At 59.2% G+C, this 12993-nt stretch overlaps 2 protein-coding genes across 4 annotated transcripts in view; both read left to right on the forward strand.

Annotated features, from left to right (window-relative positions):
* The window catches only part of PDCD6 (programmed cell death 6), a 39395-nt gene extending 35747 nt beyond the window's left edge, over positions 1 to 3648 (forward strand). For both annotated transcript variants that reach the window (XM_078004542.1, XM_078004543.1), the window contains exon 6: positions 3090 to 3648. In XM_078004542.1, the coding sequence (XP_077860668.1) occupies positions 3090 to 3188 (99 nt within the window). In that variant the 3' untranslated portion in view covers positions 3189 to 3648. The remainder of the gene's footprint in view (positions 1 to 3089) is intronic.
* A 5964-nt stretch (positions 3649 to 9612) lies between these two features.
* Positions 9613 to 12993, forward strand: part of AHRR (aryl-hydrocarbon receptor repressor) — a 115413-nt gene continuing 112032 nt past the window's right edge. The window contains exon 1 of one of the 2 annotated variants that reach the window (XM_078004538.1): positions 9613 to 9991. The gene's annotated coding sequence lies outside the window, so the exon portion shown is untranslated. Of the gene's footprint in view, positions 9992 to 10696; positions 10821 to 12993 lie in introns of those variants that run through there. The other variant, XM_078004539.1, reaches the window with a different exon arrangement.

Raw genomic sequence — 12993 nt, forward strand, 5'->3', positions numbered from 1 at the left:
GAAGACGCTGTTTTGCAGTATCCGGTGGGTTAGTTACACGTATGTTCTGGTGTTCTGATTTTTTTTTTTTTTTTTTTGAGACCGAGTCTCGCTCTGTCACCCAGGCTATGGCACGATCCCGGCTCACTCTCACCTCTGCCTCCCGGGTTCAAGCGATTCTCCTGCCTCAGCCTCCCCAGTAGCTGGGATTACAGGTGACACCCAGCTAATTTTTGTATTTTTAGTAGAGATGGGGTTTTGCCATGTTGGCCAGGCTGATCTCAAACTCCTGACCTCAAGTAATCCGCCCGCCTTAGCCTCCCAAAGTGCTGGGATTACAGGCATGAGCCCCTGTGCCTGGCCAATGATAGTGTATTTTTGCAAAAACTTTTATTCTGAGAAAAGGGACACGTTTTCTGTTGTGGTCATCACTGTGTCCTGCCGTCGTTGTGTGTGAGGTCAGCTGTGGAGCCTGTGGGCACTCGGGCTGCCCTCGGTGGGGTCTCCGCGCTCTTCCTGTGCACACCAGTGTCTGCAGGAGCTTGTAATGCACCCTGACCTGCAAGGCAAGCTCTTTGGTGACGTCTTTCCTGCTGGGCTCTCTCTGAGACGCACGGAGATGGAGAGCAGGGCTCAGGGGACCCACCTGGGAGCTCCACACAGACCCCTGCTGCTGTGTGCAGGTGGAGATCCCGGTCTCCACCCAGATTCCTCAAGGTCCTGCCTTGGTGGCCGCGCAGTTCCATGAGAGAGAGGAACAGCATGGGGTTTTTAGAAATAATGGGGAAATTCGGAAACGTTCCCAAATTGTTTATTCTATGTAACAATTAAAATGCTAGATCTGTAAAAGTGAGTTTCCTCTGGTTTATGGATCCATCAGTCCCTGCTCTTCAGGGATTTGTTGGAGAACCAGGTCTGTGAACATGGAAGCCTCAAAACTCGACAGTGGGGGAGCCTTTCCTGCCCTGCCTCTTGGGGTTCCTGCCACGTTGGATGATATTTTCACAATGTTCTCTGAACACTTTAAAAAAGTGTAGGCCGGGCCTGGTGTCACATGCCTGTAGTCCCAGCTACTCAGGAGGCTGAGGCAGGAGAATCACTTGAGCCTAAGAGGTGGAGGTTGCAGTGAGCCAAGATCACACCACTGCACTCCAGCCTGGGTGACAGAGCCAGACACTGTCTCACAAAAAAAGAGGGAAAAGATGCAGTGTAAAATCTCGTTATGTACCGTGACTGAATTGCTGTAGGATTCAGATCTTCATTTGAGACTATGTTCTGTAAGTTAACATTGATCTTGTGTGAGCTTTCGGTAGCTGGAGTAACACTGGCGGCCTCACAGTGACCTCTCCAGCGCCTTCCAAGGCACATCCGCAGCAAGGGTAGCTCCTCCTGGGGGGTGCTGCCTCCCCAAGGCCCCGGCTCCAGACCGCGTGGGGAGGGCCTGACAGCCAGTTCCCGGGCTCTCCCCACCCTTGGAGAGTGACCCTAAACACTAGACAGATGGGGAATGGGAAAGAAAAGAAAGCTGCAGACCACAAGTTAAAATTCCCTCAAAAACGTTTTGATTCATCTGCTTTTTCCAAAAGGATAAAGGCTTTTCGAAAATTATTTTTTAACAAATAATATGAACACTTTTAGAAACTCTAGAAAAACACAAAGGATTCAAAATAGAAAGAAAAATTACGGCCGGGCGCGGTGGCTCAAGCCTGTAATCCCAGCACTTTGGGAGGCCGAGACAGGCGGATCATGAGGTCAGGAGATCGAGACCATCCTGGCTAATACGGTGAAACCCCGTCTCTACTAAAAAATACAAAAAACTAGCCGGGCGAAGTGGCGGGCGCCTGTAGTCCCAGCTACTCGGGAGGCTGAGGCAGGACAATGGCGTGAACCCGAGAGGAGGAGCTTGCAGTGAGCTGAGATCCGGCCACTGCACTCCAGCCTGGGTGACAGAGTGAGACTCCGTCTCAAAAAAAAAAAAAAAAAAAAAAAGAAAAATTACCCATTATTCTTCAAGCCAGCATCATCCATTGCAGGTGTTTTTGGAGTTTGGTGAGGCCGTAGCTGCTGCCAAGTCCAGGGGCCTGGTGGTGCTGTGGCGTTCCTGCAGGGTGGTTTTTTTTCCTTTGAGATGGAGTCTTGCTCTGTCACCCCAGCTGGAATGTGGTGGTGTAAACACAGCCCACTGCAGCCTCGACCCCAAGTCTCAAGCGATCCTTCCGCCTTGGCCTCCTGAGTAGCTGGGATCACAGGCGAGAGTCACCACACCCTGTCCACGTTCTGATATGCGAGGACTGCTGTTTTCTTCCCTTGTCACATTTTCTTCTTCTTCTTCTTTCTTCTTCTTTCTTTTTCCTTCTCCTTCCTTTTTTTTTTTTTTTTTTTTTTTTTGAGAGACCCTTGCTGTCTGTCACCCAGGCCTGAGTGTGGTGGTGTGAACACGGCTCACTGCAGCCTCAACCCCCAGGCTCAAGCGATCCTCACGCCTTGGCCTCCCAGAGTGCTGGGATCACAGACGAGAGTCACCATGCTGGCCTGAATCTTCATGATAGTTTACGGCTGCCCCAAGTCCATCATCTAGAAGTGGCACTTACTTAACCATCCCTGTTAGGAGGGTGTAGGCGGTCACCCTGTCTCTGCTGCTGATCTGGCCTGGACCCTCGGCTGTCAGAGGGAGGGGTGGGCGGGGCTGAAGGAGCCCGAAGCCCTCGTGATGTCACAAGATCCCCCACTGTGTCCTGAGCTCCACATAGCCCAGGTGGCCCCACAGCAGAGGCGAGCCACTGGAGGGTGGAGGGCCTCCACGGGACGGTCTTCAGGGGCGAAGGAAGGGCCCAGGCCCCCAGGAGACTCAGGAGACCAGGGCCTGGGATCAGGGGCTCGGTCAGGGGCTCAGCCAGGGCTGGACGTAGTGGAGCCAGCCCTGCAGCCCTGTGTTCTTCCCACTCCCACTGTCCATGTGAACAGCTCCAGCCCCACCTGTGCCTCCCTGTGCTGGGCTTCATCAGGAGATGACCTGTGTGCTTCTGAAATTGGGTTCCTAATGACTTTGTCCCAGTGCACCTTGCTCCTTCCGTTCACTATCGAGATTTAAATGTGTGTTTTCTCCCCAGAGGTTGACGGATATATTCAGACGTTACGACACGGATCAGGATGGCTGGATTCAGGTGTCGTACGAACAGTACCTGTCCATGGTCTTCAGTATCGTATGACCCTGGCCTCTCGTGAAGAGCAGCACAACATGGCAAGAGCCGAAACGCCAAAGTTCCTGCCTGTGAGGGAATGGAACCCAGATGCAGTTAGATGCTGTTCTTCCTTTAGATTTTACCGTGTGGGGACCCAGCTGTACATATGTGGATAAGGTGATTAATGTTTTCCAACTGTAATAGTAGCTGCATCATTATAATGCAGACATTGGATTTGGTGACTGTCTCATTGTGCCATGAGGTAAATGTAATAATGTTTGAGGCATTCTGCTTGCAAAGAAATCTATCATGTGCTTTTCTAGATGTCTCTGGTTCTATAGTGGAAATGCTTTTATTAGCCAATAGGAATTTTAAAATAATATGGAACTTGCACAAAAGGCTTTTCATGTGCCTTACTTTTTTAAAAAGGAGTTTATTGTATTCATTGGTATATGCGACGTAAGCAATAAAGGGAATGTTAGACCTGTGGTCTGCCTCAGCTCTTCAAATCAAATAGGTCCAAGAACCAGGCCCCATGCCCTGGTCCTACAGACAGTCACTGCGTCAGATGTGCTGGCTCGTCTGGGACCTCCCAGGGTCCTGGGCACCTTCTGGGACATTGTCCAGCCCAGCATGCACAGCTCTGCTTGTGAAAAGCCAGAGGGACTCTCACCCTCTGTTCAAGAGGCTACATTTCATAAAACTGCTCCGTGTGGATAAAGAAATCCAATTTGGTGTAGCAGGTTGTGCATTTCCATCATCAATGATTTAGCCACGCTGTCTCCGCACGTGGCCTGCAGCACGTGGCCACCCAGCACATCCCCCTGCTCACCTCGGTCCACTGCCAGTGCTGCCCGGTCCCCCTCCCTGCCTCGCTGTGCAGCGCCGGGCCCCCCTGGGTTGACACTCCTGAGCCCCAGCCTCATTCTCTGGACGCTTCCCTTCTGCAGTGATGTGTCTGGTTTCGGGGCTGCAGCCTCTGCTCAGAACACCTGCCTTGACGCTGCTCGTTCCACACAGTTCTGCACGTCTTTTCTCTGTTTTGGTCTCTTGGGATCTGCTACCTGCTCAAATCCCTGCTTGGTGTGTTGAGGGGTGAGGGGCAGGGGGCGTGGTTTCCTGGAAAAAGCCCCAGTCTCTTAACACTGGGCAGGTGTGTGCTGTGTGTGTGGAGGGGTGGGGGGGCTGGGCTGCATCTGTGCTCCAGGTGAGATCTCCAACTGCCCACCTGCACTTGGCCTGGGGCCTCTGGATACGGATCCCTCTGGAGCAGGCGCTCCCGGCTCCCTGGGTATGGGAGGAGGAGGGATGTGGGCTTGGGGGCCTGGCTGCTCCCTCTGGCTACACCGCCAATCTGTGCTGGCCCCTTCTCAGGTGCCCAGGCCCCATGTGGCCCCCGGGTTGGTGTGGGGCCTGCACTGCGCTGTCCTCGTCTGCTCCTGGTTGGCTACTCTGCCGGTCGCACCACCTGCCAGGCTGCGGGGGGTCCTTGCCCACAGCCGTCTGTGCTGCCTGTGGCCTTGTGGTCTGTCCTGCGGTCCTGGCTGGTGTGTGTGTCCCCCGGCAGCACCTGCAGCCTCGCTGCCTGCATCCCCTCGCAACCCCCACCCCTCGCACTGGCACGTGGCCTCCCCTAGAACCTGAAGCCAGAGCTTGTGTGGAAGAAGTGGGTGGGGTATTCAGATTTCAGATTTGGGTTCTGGTGGGTGTCACTGATAAGAAACTGGGGATCTGTTGGCCTGTGCTGGCCACGGGTGGGGCCTGGCACCGTGAGTTTCCCATCTGTGGTGCCCGTGGTTAGTGGATTAGAACATCACTGGACAGGAGGCCCGGGTGTGGCAGGGTCAGGCCCAAGGTATGTGGGGCTGGGACTGACCTTGTGACCTCAGTCATGGGGATCCCAGGGCGGTCTCTGAGGATCCCCAGCCATCCGCTGGGTGCCTCGCTAGACCTTGACACCCCCGTGACTCTGCAGCAGATGACCCCAGGCTCCACTCCGTGAGGTCAGCTGCCTTGCCCAGGCCCCAGGCTCCCAATTCCATGAGGTCTTCCTTCCTCACCCAGGCCTCCACGGCCAAGCTCCCAGCAGCTTCTCCCTCGCCTCACGGGCACCTGGACTCGGTGTCAGGCCTCCACGGCCAGGCGCCCAGCGGCTTCTCCCTCGCCTCACAGGCACCTGGACTCAGTGTCCAGTAGCTGCACCCACCCCACCCTGGGAGCTGCCCTCACTCCTTCTTCAGCCTCAGGCCTGTGAAGTCTCCGTGTTTGGGGTGAGGGCAGCTGCTGCAGCCACCTTGCAGCCCTCCCAGCCACATCTCCAGGCCCTTGCCCGTGCTGTCTCCCTTTGCAGTGAACAACCCCCACTCCACACCCGCAGCTTCTCTGGCCTCTGGATTCCTACCTGGGTCGGGGAAGCCTCTGCTACTCCGAGGAGCTGCCAGCCCTGGTGAGAGACACCTGCCTACAGGCACACGATCAGCGTCTGTCCTCCATGGATGATACGGGCCAACGGCTGATGCTGAGGCCGATGTGCTCATCCTGTGTATCAGCTGCCGGGGAAGGAATGTTGTATGTGTGCGGTTAGCTCCATATTCCTAGAAAGCAGACAAGGCAGGTGAGACGGAGACTTTTACAGAGAAAAGGTCAGATTGTGGATGAGGTTTCCTTCCTTTTCGCAGCAATGAGATGTTCCTCTGATGGAGATAAAGTGTTTCTCAGCACGTCACGTGCGTGTGGGACAGACGCACAGGTTTGTGGTGTGCTCAGGTGTGTGGCAGATTCACAGGTGTGAGGTACACTCAGGTGTGTGGTGCAGGGACCCTCAGCTACTCTGCACATGGCTGCCATGGGGGCTCCTGATCTGCAGGCAGACTCTGGGAGGCTGCCTTGGAGAGGGGCCTCCATGAAGACTCACGAGAACAAAAGCCGCTGAGAATTCGGGAGCACAAGTTCTTCAGCAGAAGGTGAGGAGGGTGCTGGGGCCGCTGCACCGCACGCTGGGAGGACCAGCAGGGGTAGCACGCTGGACAAACGCATGTCAGGCCGGCCTGCTGGCAAGGAAACCCCTGGATGCAGAGCCTGTGTCGGGCTGGTGGGCTGTGGCTGTCGGGAGGGGCATTTCCCCGGGAGCTCCCAGCCGCCAGGAGTCAAGGGGAGGCGGTGAGGAGCATCTTGCAGTGGAATTGTGGAGGGGGGACTCCCCTGCTCTCCTGGTGGGAGTCACTGATACAAAACTGGGGGTCCCTGGAGGGCAGTGAGCTCACGAGTTGTGGAGGATTCTCTGGAGGGGGTGCCGTGCCCCCCGCCAGCCACACTGCCAGCCACACTGCCAGCACAGACCCCATCCTCAGGCGTCTGCAGGGAGGGCCCGTCAGCTGCACACAGCCTGGGCCACGTGGGGGCAGTGCGGCTGCACCACAGAGCTCCGGGAGCTGCTGGCTGACCGGGTGGCCCTGCCAGACACAGCCATGGCATTTGTAGCTGCTGAGAAACCACAGAGAGAAGGGCCTTCACCCTTTCAACTCTCCCTTGTCAGGCAGGCTGTGCCCTGTGACCCTTCAGAGCCTGGGTTTGGGGGTGGAGGGGGTGGACAGCTGACCAGGTGCCCTGCGCAGGCCCAGCATGTGAGGCTGGGTCGGGGAGGCCAGGCCAGGCCAGTGTCGCTCGACCCCTGGTCCCAAGACCCAAGACAGCAGGACACGGGGGGCATAGCCATCTCTGGGGGCCGCTACCTCCCTCTGCTCTGGGTCCTCACAGTCATCAGTGCAGACATGGAGGTGCAGGTGCACGCCGTCCACCCTCACCTGGGGCCCCTGGCCTGTGCCTCCCCACGCTCCCTACCCTGCACCTCCCCCCACAGTCCTGCACTTCCCCCCATCCTGTACCTCCCCACTTCACCATCCACCTCCCCCACACCCTGCACCTCCCCACATCCTTTACCTCCTTCCTTCATCCTGCACCTCCCTCCATCCCTCACCTTCCTCCTCACCTGGCACCTCCCCCCATCCTTTTCCTCCCTCCCTCACCTCCACCTCCCCCCTCATCCTGCACCTCCCCCTCACCCTGCACCTCCCCCTCACCCTGCACCTCCCCCTCCACCTCTCCCCTCACCTCCCCTGCTCACTCTCCACCTCCCCCCCGCACCTTCCCCCCGAACCTCCCCCCATCACCCTGCACCTTCCCCCATCCTTCATCTCCCCCCCTCACCCTCCACCCCCCCACCCTGCGGCAGGCAGAGAGCTGACTCCAGCACAGTGAACTTGGAATGATGGAATGCACCCTGGAAGCAGGAGCTCTGACGGGTGCCACCGTGACTGTGCCCAGCAGGGAGCTACCTGGTGGTTTTTAACAAAAGACAAAATTCCCCAGGTCCTTCTCTGTCCTCCAGGAGAAAGTGGTATGGGAGAGGGAACCCAAGCATGACCAGGGCTGCCCACGAGGCTCCCTGTGAGGCATCAACACTGCGAGCCACAGCTGTCGTGGGGAACCCGGGAAACCTAGCCACTGTCAGAGAGCCAGAGAGCCATAGACGCCTGCACCAGGTCCTGGCCCAGCCCGAGGGGTCCATGTACCCCTGTCTGCCTCTGAGGTCAGGGCCCTGGGGTCCTGGCCTGGTCTGCCTGTGGGAGGCAAAGGTGTGGCCAGGAGGGGGCAGTGGTGGTCACCACTCCTAGAGGCCCATGAAGAGCAGCTTTGCCCCCACACTTCTGGGAAGACAACTTGGGTGTGTTTGGGAGGGGCCTGGCGCTGCAGCCGGCCGTGGGCACCTGCCTTGTGGCCGTCCACTGGGGGCCGAGTCCAGCTCAGATGGCTCTGGGGACCCGCTGCACCCACGACTCCTTTGTGGGTGTACCCAGAGCTGGGGGTGGCTCCTTGGAGGCTTCCAGTCCTGCCCCAGCTGCCATCCCTGCCAGGTGTTAGTCCCTCTGGTTCAGAGTCCCAGGAGGACCAGTGGCCCAGGAGAAAGGGGTGTGTCTCCAGCTGCTGGGAGTGTGGGTGGGAGCCAGAGGCCTCAATGACAGTGGGGATGGCAAGTCCTGACTGGAGGGAGGAGACCTCCTGAACAGGGTCCCCAGCACAGAGGCAGAAAGGAGACTCTGTGAGTGGGGGTGTCAGCTGCATCTGGACCTTTGTCGTGGGGAGGCAGGCATGCCTGACAGCCCACCTGACCGGGAGGCGGCTCGGGGATCCGCCATTGTGCGGGTGGGGTGCCCAGAGACTCCAGGACTCCACGTGGGCCTCTGCCTGCTGGACCCTGAGACTTTAGGGGCAGTGCCTCCCACAGCAGGGTCATCCTCTTTCTGCACAGTCCCACTGGCTGCCCCAGGTCCTGCAGAGACCTGAGACTCTGGGGACAAGCACAGGGGACAGGTGGGTGTGGACGGCCTGTGCCAGTCGAGAGCAGTGGGAGGGAAGGAGGAGCCGTTTCCTTGTGTACTCAGAGTAACAAAGTGTCTCATTCCAGTTGGTTCTGGTGGGACAGGGTAGGTGGAAGGGACCCGTGCTTGCCCTGAGACATGGGGGTGCTGTCTTCCTGTGCAGGGGGGTGTGGCTCACCACCATCACCTTCTACCCACAGGTTCTTATTTTAACAGATTACAGAGGAACTATGTGCTTCTTGCAAAAATTTACAGGAATTGTAGACTTTTTAAAAAGTAAAAAGAAATTAAAGTTCACCTGTAACCTCACAGTTATCCAACTACACATTTCCTGTGCATAATTCACTTTACAAAAATTGGATCGAGATACAACTAATGATTTTTTTAAATACAGCAATATAGTTGCGCATTGTTCCACATCAAAAAATAAATGGGTACACCCAGGGCTCCTGGCTGTCCCAGTGGCACAGTGGCTCATGCCTGTAATCCCCACACTTTGGCAAGCCGAGGCGGGTGGGTCACCTGAGGTCAGGAGTTCGAGACCAGCCTGGTCAAGATGGCAAAACCACATCTCTACTTAAAAAAAAAATAAAAAATTAGCCGAAAAAAAAATTAGCTGAGTATGGTGGCCTGTGCCTGTAATCCCAGCTACTTGGGAGGCTAAGGCACGAGAATCGCTTGAGCCCTGGAGGCAGAGGTTGCAGTAAATTGAGATGGTACCACTGCTCTCAGGCCTGGGTGATAGAGCAAGACTCTGCCTCAAAAAACGCCCATTTACTCAGCCGACATTTTTGAGCCTCTGCTATTAGGAACCAGAGGTGAGCAGAGCCGACCTGGTGACCCCTGGGGACACAGCGGGAGAACGCTACAGTTCCGGGCTGCCCTGCAGGAGCTACAGCCTGGGAGGGGCGGTGGCCACTTGGGGGCAGGGTGGGCTTCTCAGCTGCGCCCACCCTGTGTCTGGGAGAGACTTCTCCTGAGCCGACAGCAGAGAGTGCAAAGTCCCCAAGGCCCACAAGCCTTATTCGGAGAACAGCAGGAGGCGCGGGGCGGGTTGGGGGCGTCAGGGAGACGGGGTTGCACTGAGAGCCTGGGGAGCGCCAGTGACAGCCTCGGCCGCGCTGCTGAAAACCGGCCGTGCGGGATGGGGGGGCGCGGTTGGCCCGGCTGGGATGAGGAGCGCGGATGCTGAGGAGCGGACTCCAGGGACCCCCGAGCGAGCGGCCGGGAAAGAAGGAGGGGCGGACGGCCCCATGGCCGGCCCCAGCGAGAGCGCGAACGGGTGGAAGCCGGCCAGAGTCTGTGGAGACGTCGGGGTGCGAGGCCAGGCTGAGGGTGTCCCCAGGGATCCCCGGAGGGTACAGGGAATTCGGCCAGGGCCTGCGCGCCGGGACGGAGGACCGGAGGGGGCCAAGGACCACCGGGAAGGGGAAGGAGAAGGCGCAGCCCGAGGTAGGAGGGGCCGGCGGGCGCTCAGAGGGCGCGGGGTGAGCCCTGGGGACCTGCAGGGAGGACCTGGCTCTCGGCCGCGTGGTCCCAGGTGCCGACCGGCGGGGTGGGCGGGGCTGGGGCGTCCAGGGCCGCGCACCTGCCGCGTGGGACCCTGAAAAGTCCGGGACGAGGAACTTCGCACGGGCGACCCTGCGGTGCCTGGCGCGCGTCCGCTTCCTGAGAAGTTCAGGATCCAAAAGTACCTTAATATTCTCTATGATTCGCAAAAACCATGACTCCTTTTACATTTTCGAAACGACCTCATGGGGCAGGCGATGGGGACTCGCTGTCCTCAGTTTACCTGTTCGGGTCTGCGCCACCCGGCTCTAGGGCCAGCGGCTCAGCACAGCCCGCGGCGAGCGCTGGGGAGGGGACGGGGGCGCGGGGAAAACCGAGGGGGCCCTGGGCGCACACAGACCCCAGGGGGAACGCAGGGCCTGGAGGGGCGCAGGCCGCGACCCCCACCTCGGGGCACGGAGACTCCGGGGGATCACTGGGACGCGAAGGGCGCAGGGCGGACCCCAGGGGAACCGGATGGCGTCTCGGGTTCGCTAGGGCAGCTGGGGCAGCCGGACCCAAGACAGCCGGACCCGCGGGCGCCCTCTGCCGCCTCCCGGCCCTGGGTGCTGCGGGGCGGGGCGGGGCGGGCGGCTCGCGTGCCGGGGTGGGGCAGTCCCTGGAGCCGCCGCGGGTCCCCGGGATGCGAGCGCCGGCACCCGCCGCCACAGCTCCTGGCCAGGGCGCGCTGCCCCGCGGGTGCGCCTGAGCCTCCGCGCCCCGCCGGCCCTGGGTAAGTGTCCTGGGCGCCCCGCCGGCCCCCGCCGCGTGCCGCCCGCAGTGGAGACGGGATGCGCTCCCGGGTGCGGGGCTGAGGGGCGAGCGCCGGCGTCGGGACCCTCCTCACGCCGCATCCTGGCGCCGTCAGGCCCGGCTGCCCCGGGACGGGGCGGACACTCTGGGGTGCGGCTGGCGGGTCTCACTTAAAACTCGGACCTTGGAGGGAGCCGCGGCGCGTCCACGGTCTGTGGTCCTCGGCGTCCGCTCGGGAGTGTTCTGAGCCCTCACTCCCGGGCGTTCCGTGCGGGCCGCGCTCCCTGGGGCTGGGCGGGTGCGGGCGGCAGAGCCGGGCCCCGCTGTCGGGCCGAGCGCGCCAGGCCCGGGGGTCTCAGCCCTGGGAAGGGCCCATGTTCAGACTTGGTTTCAGTAGCACCTAGAAATTTGTTCACTGAAGTCTTATTCTGAGCGGCCAGAATTCCCAACCGGATGCCCTGAGAGCGACGTGGAGCCTGAGTCGATGCTGGGACCCCTATTGGGAGGGGTCGCCACGGGCGCGTGACTGGCAGGGGCCACCCTCTGACCTCTTCTGGGAGGCCAGGGGCCTTGTGCAGAAGCGTCCACGGGCCTGTCCCACGGGCCTGTCCCGCTGTGGCCTCCGGGATGTCAAGGGCAGGCAGGGAGGGGCTTCCTCCCTGGACCTCGGTGCGGTCGCACAGGCCGTCTGCGGGGCCCTTGCAGGAGGGTGGGTGTGTGCGCGCATCCTCCAAACGCCACCCCCACGGGGCCCCACAGCCGCCCTGGCCTGGCAACTGTCACCCATTTTACGAATGAGGACATCAAGGCAGGTCACTCATCGAGCCTCCCAGAGCGAGTGACCGGTGGCGTCTGGACTCGGGCCGAGGGTGTCGTATCCATCCCGCACAAAGCCGGGGCTCGATGCGGCCCCAGAGTCGCTGAAAAGCCTTGAGTAACAAGAACTGGAGAACAACATAGGATGCTGACCGGGCGGACACTGCCGCCTGGGGAGGGGCTTCCACGTGGCGGACACCGCTGCCTGGGGAGGGGCTTTGACGGGGTGGACACCACCGCCTGGGGAGCGGCTTTTATTTTTGTTTTCTTACTTATCTGTATTTTCTAAAATGAACAGATACGAGTTTTACCACAGGAGAAAGGTTCTTATAAAAATTCAGATTTCTTAGAGAAATGCTGTCAGCTCACAGCCTGGTGGGGTTGGGAGACCCACAGATGGCCCTAGCCGACCCCTCCGTCCTGTGTGGGACCTGCCTGCGAGCAGCACCCAGGAGTCTGTCGAGGCCCCACCCGTGGTCCCCAGCTGAGCCCCTGACTGCAGTGGTAGGGTCCTCCCCTGTCCCCCAACTGCCTACAAGGCGTCTTTGACCCGTGTCCCAGGTGGAGAAGAACGCTGCCATCAGAAGGCCGGGGACACCTGAGTCTTGCCTCACAGGGCCATTTCTGTGGGGAGTTTGGTCCAGTCCCAAGGAGGCTCCATCTGGTGAGGTGAGTTCATGAGTATTTTGTAAAATGGGACAACCTATTGCGATAGGATCCATCCTCCTGTATTTAGGCTACATAGGGCAAGAACTGAGACACACTTCCCTGCCACCCCCTCGCATCTCCACCAGTAGGGCCAGGAAGTTCAGATATGCTCAGGTGACCACCTGAACACCATGAGGCTTTTCCCTGAAGTATTATCAGCAACTATTTCTCAAACTACTTTATCTTGATCCTTGTGCCAAATTATTTATTTCCCGCAACTGTGAGGCCTCCTCCTTCATGTGGCCTGGTGTTCCCAGGAGCAGGCCTTGTGATCGGAGGGAGACGGCTTGTTGCTCAACAGGGTCTTCCCACCTTGTTCACCCGTGCTGGGTGCTGAGACGCCGGGGGAGGGGGAGGCAGCTGTGGTTCTAGCCGTGGTCATTTGCAATGCAGTTGGAGAGATGTGACTGGGTGGCCCTGACCAGTGTTAAGTGGTTAATACGACACAGAAGCGGGAAAGCACCATGTGGTCTGGGGTGATCAGGCATTGAACGAGACTCAGCGGAGCTCCTTGAGGAGAGTCGCCTCACAGACAGGCAGGAATGAATAGGCCGATCTGGCAGGGGCTGATGACTTGGGTAGGAAAGACTTGGAAGCCCTGAAACATCTTGCCCAGCTCGTTCTTTCTC

The sequence above is a fragment of the Macaca mulatta genome, chromosome 6 (genome assembly GCF_049350105.2).
Source record: "Macaca mulatta isolate MMU2019108-1 chromosome 6, T2T-MMU8v2.0, whole genome shotgun sequence".
Lineage (NCBI taxonomy): Eukaryota > Metazoa > Chordata > Mammalia > Primates > Cercopithecidae > Macaca > Macaca mulatta.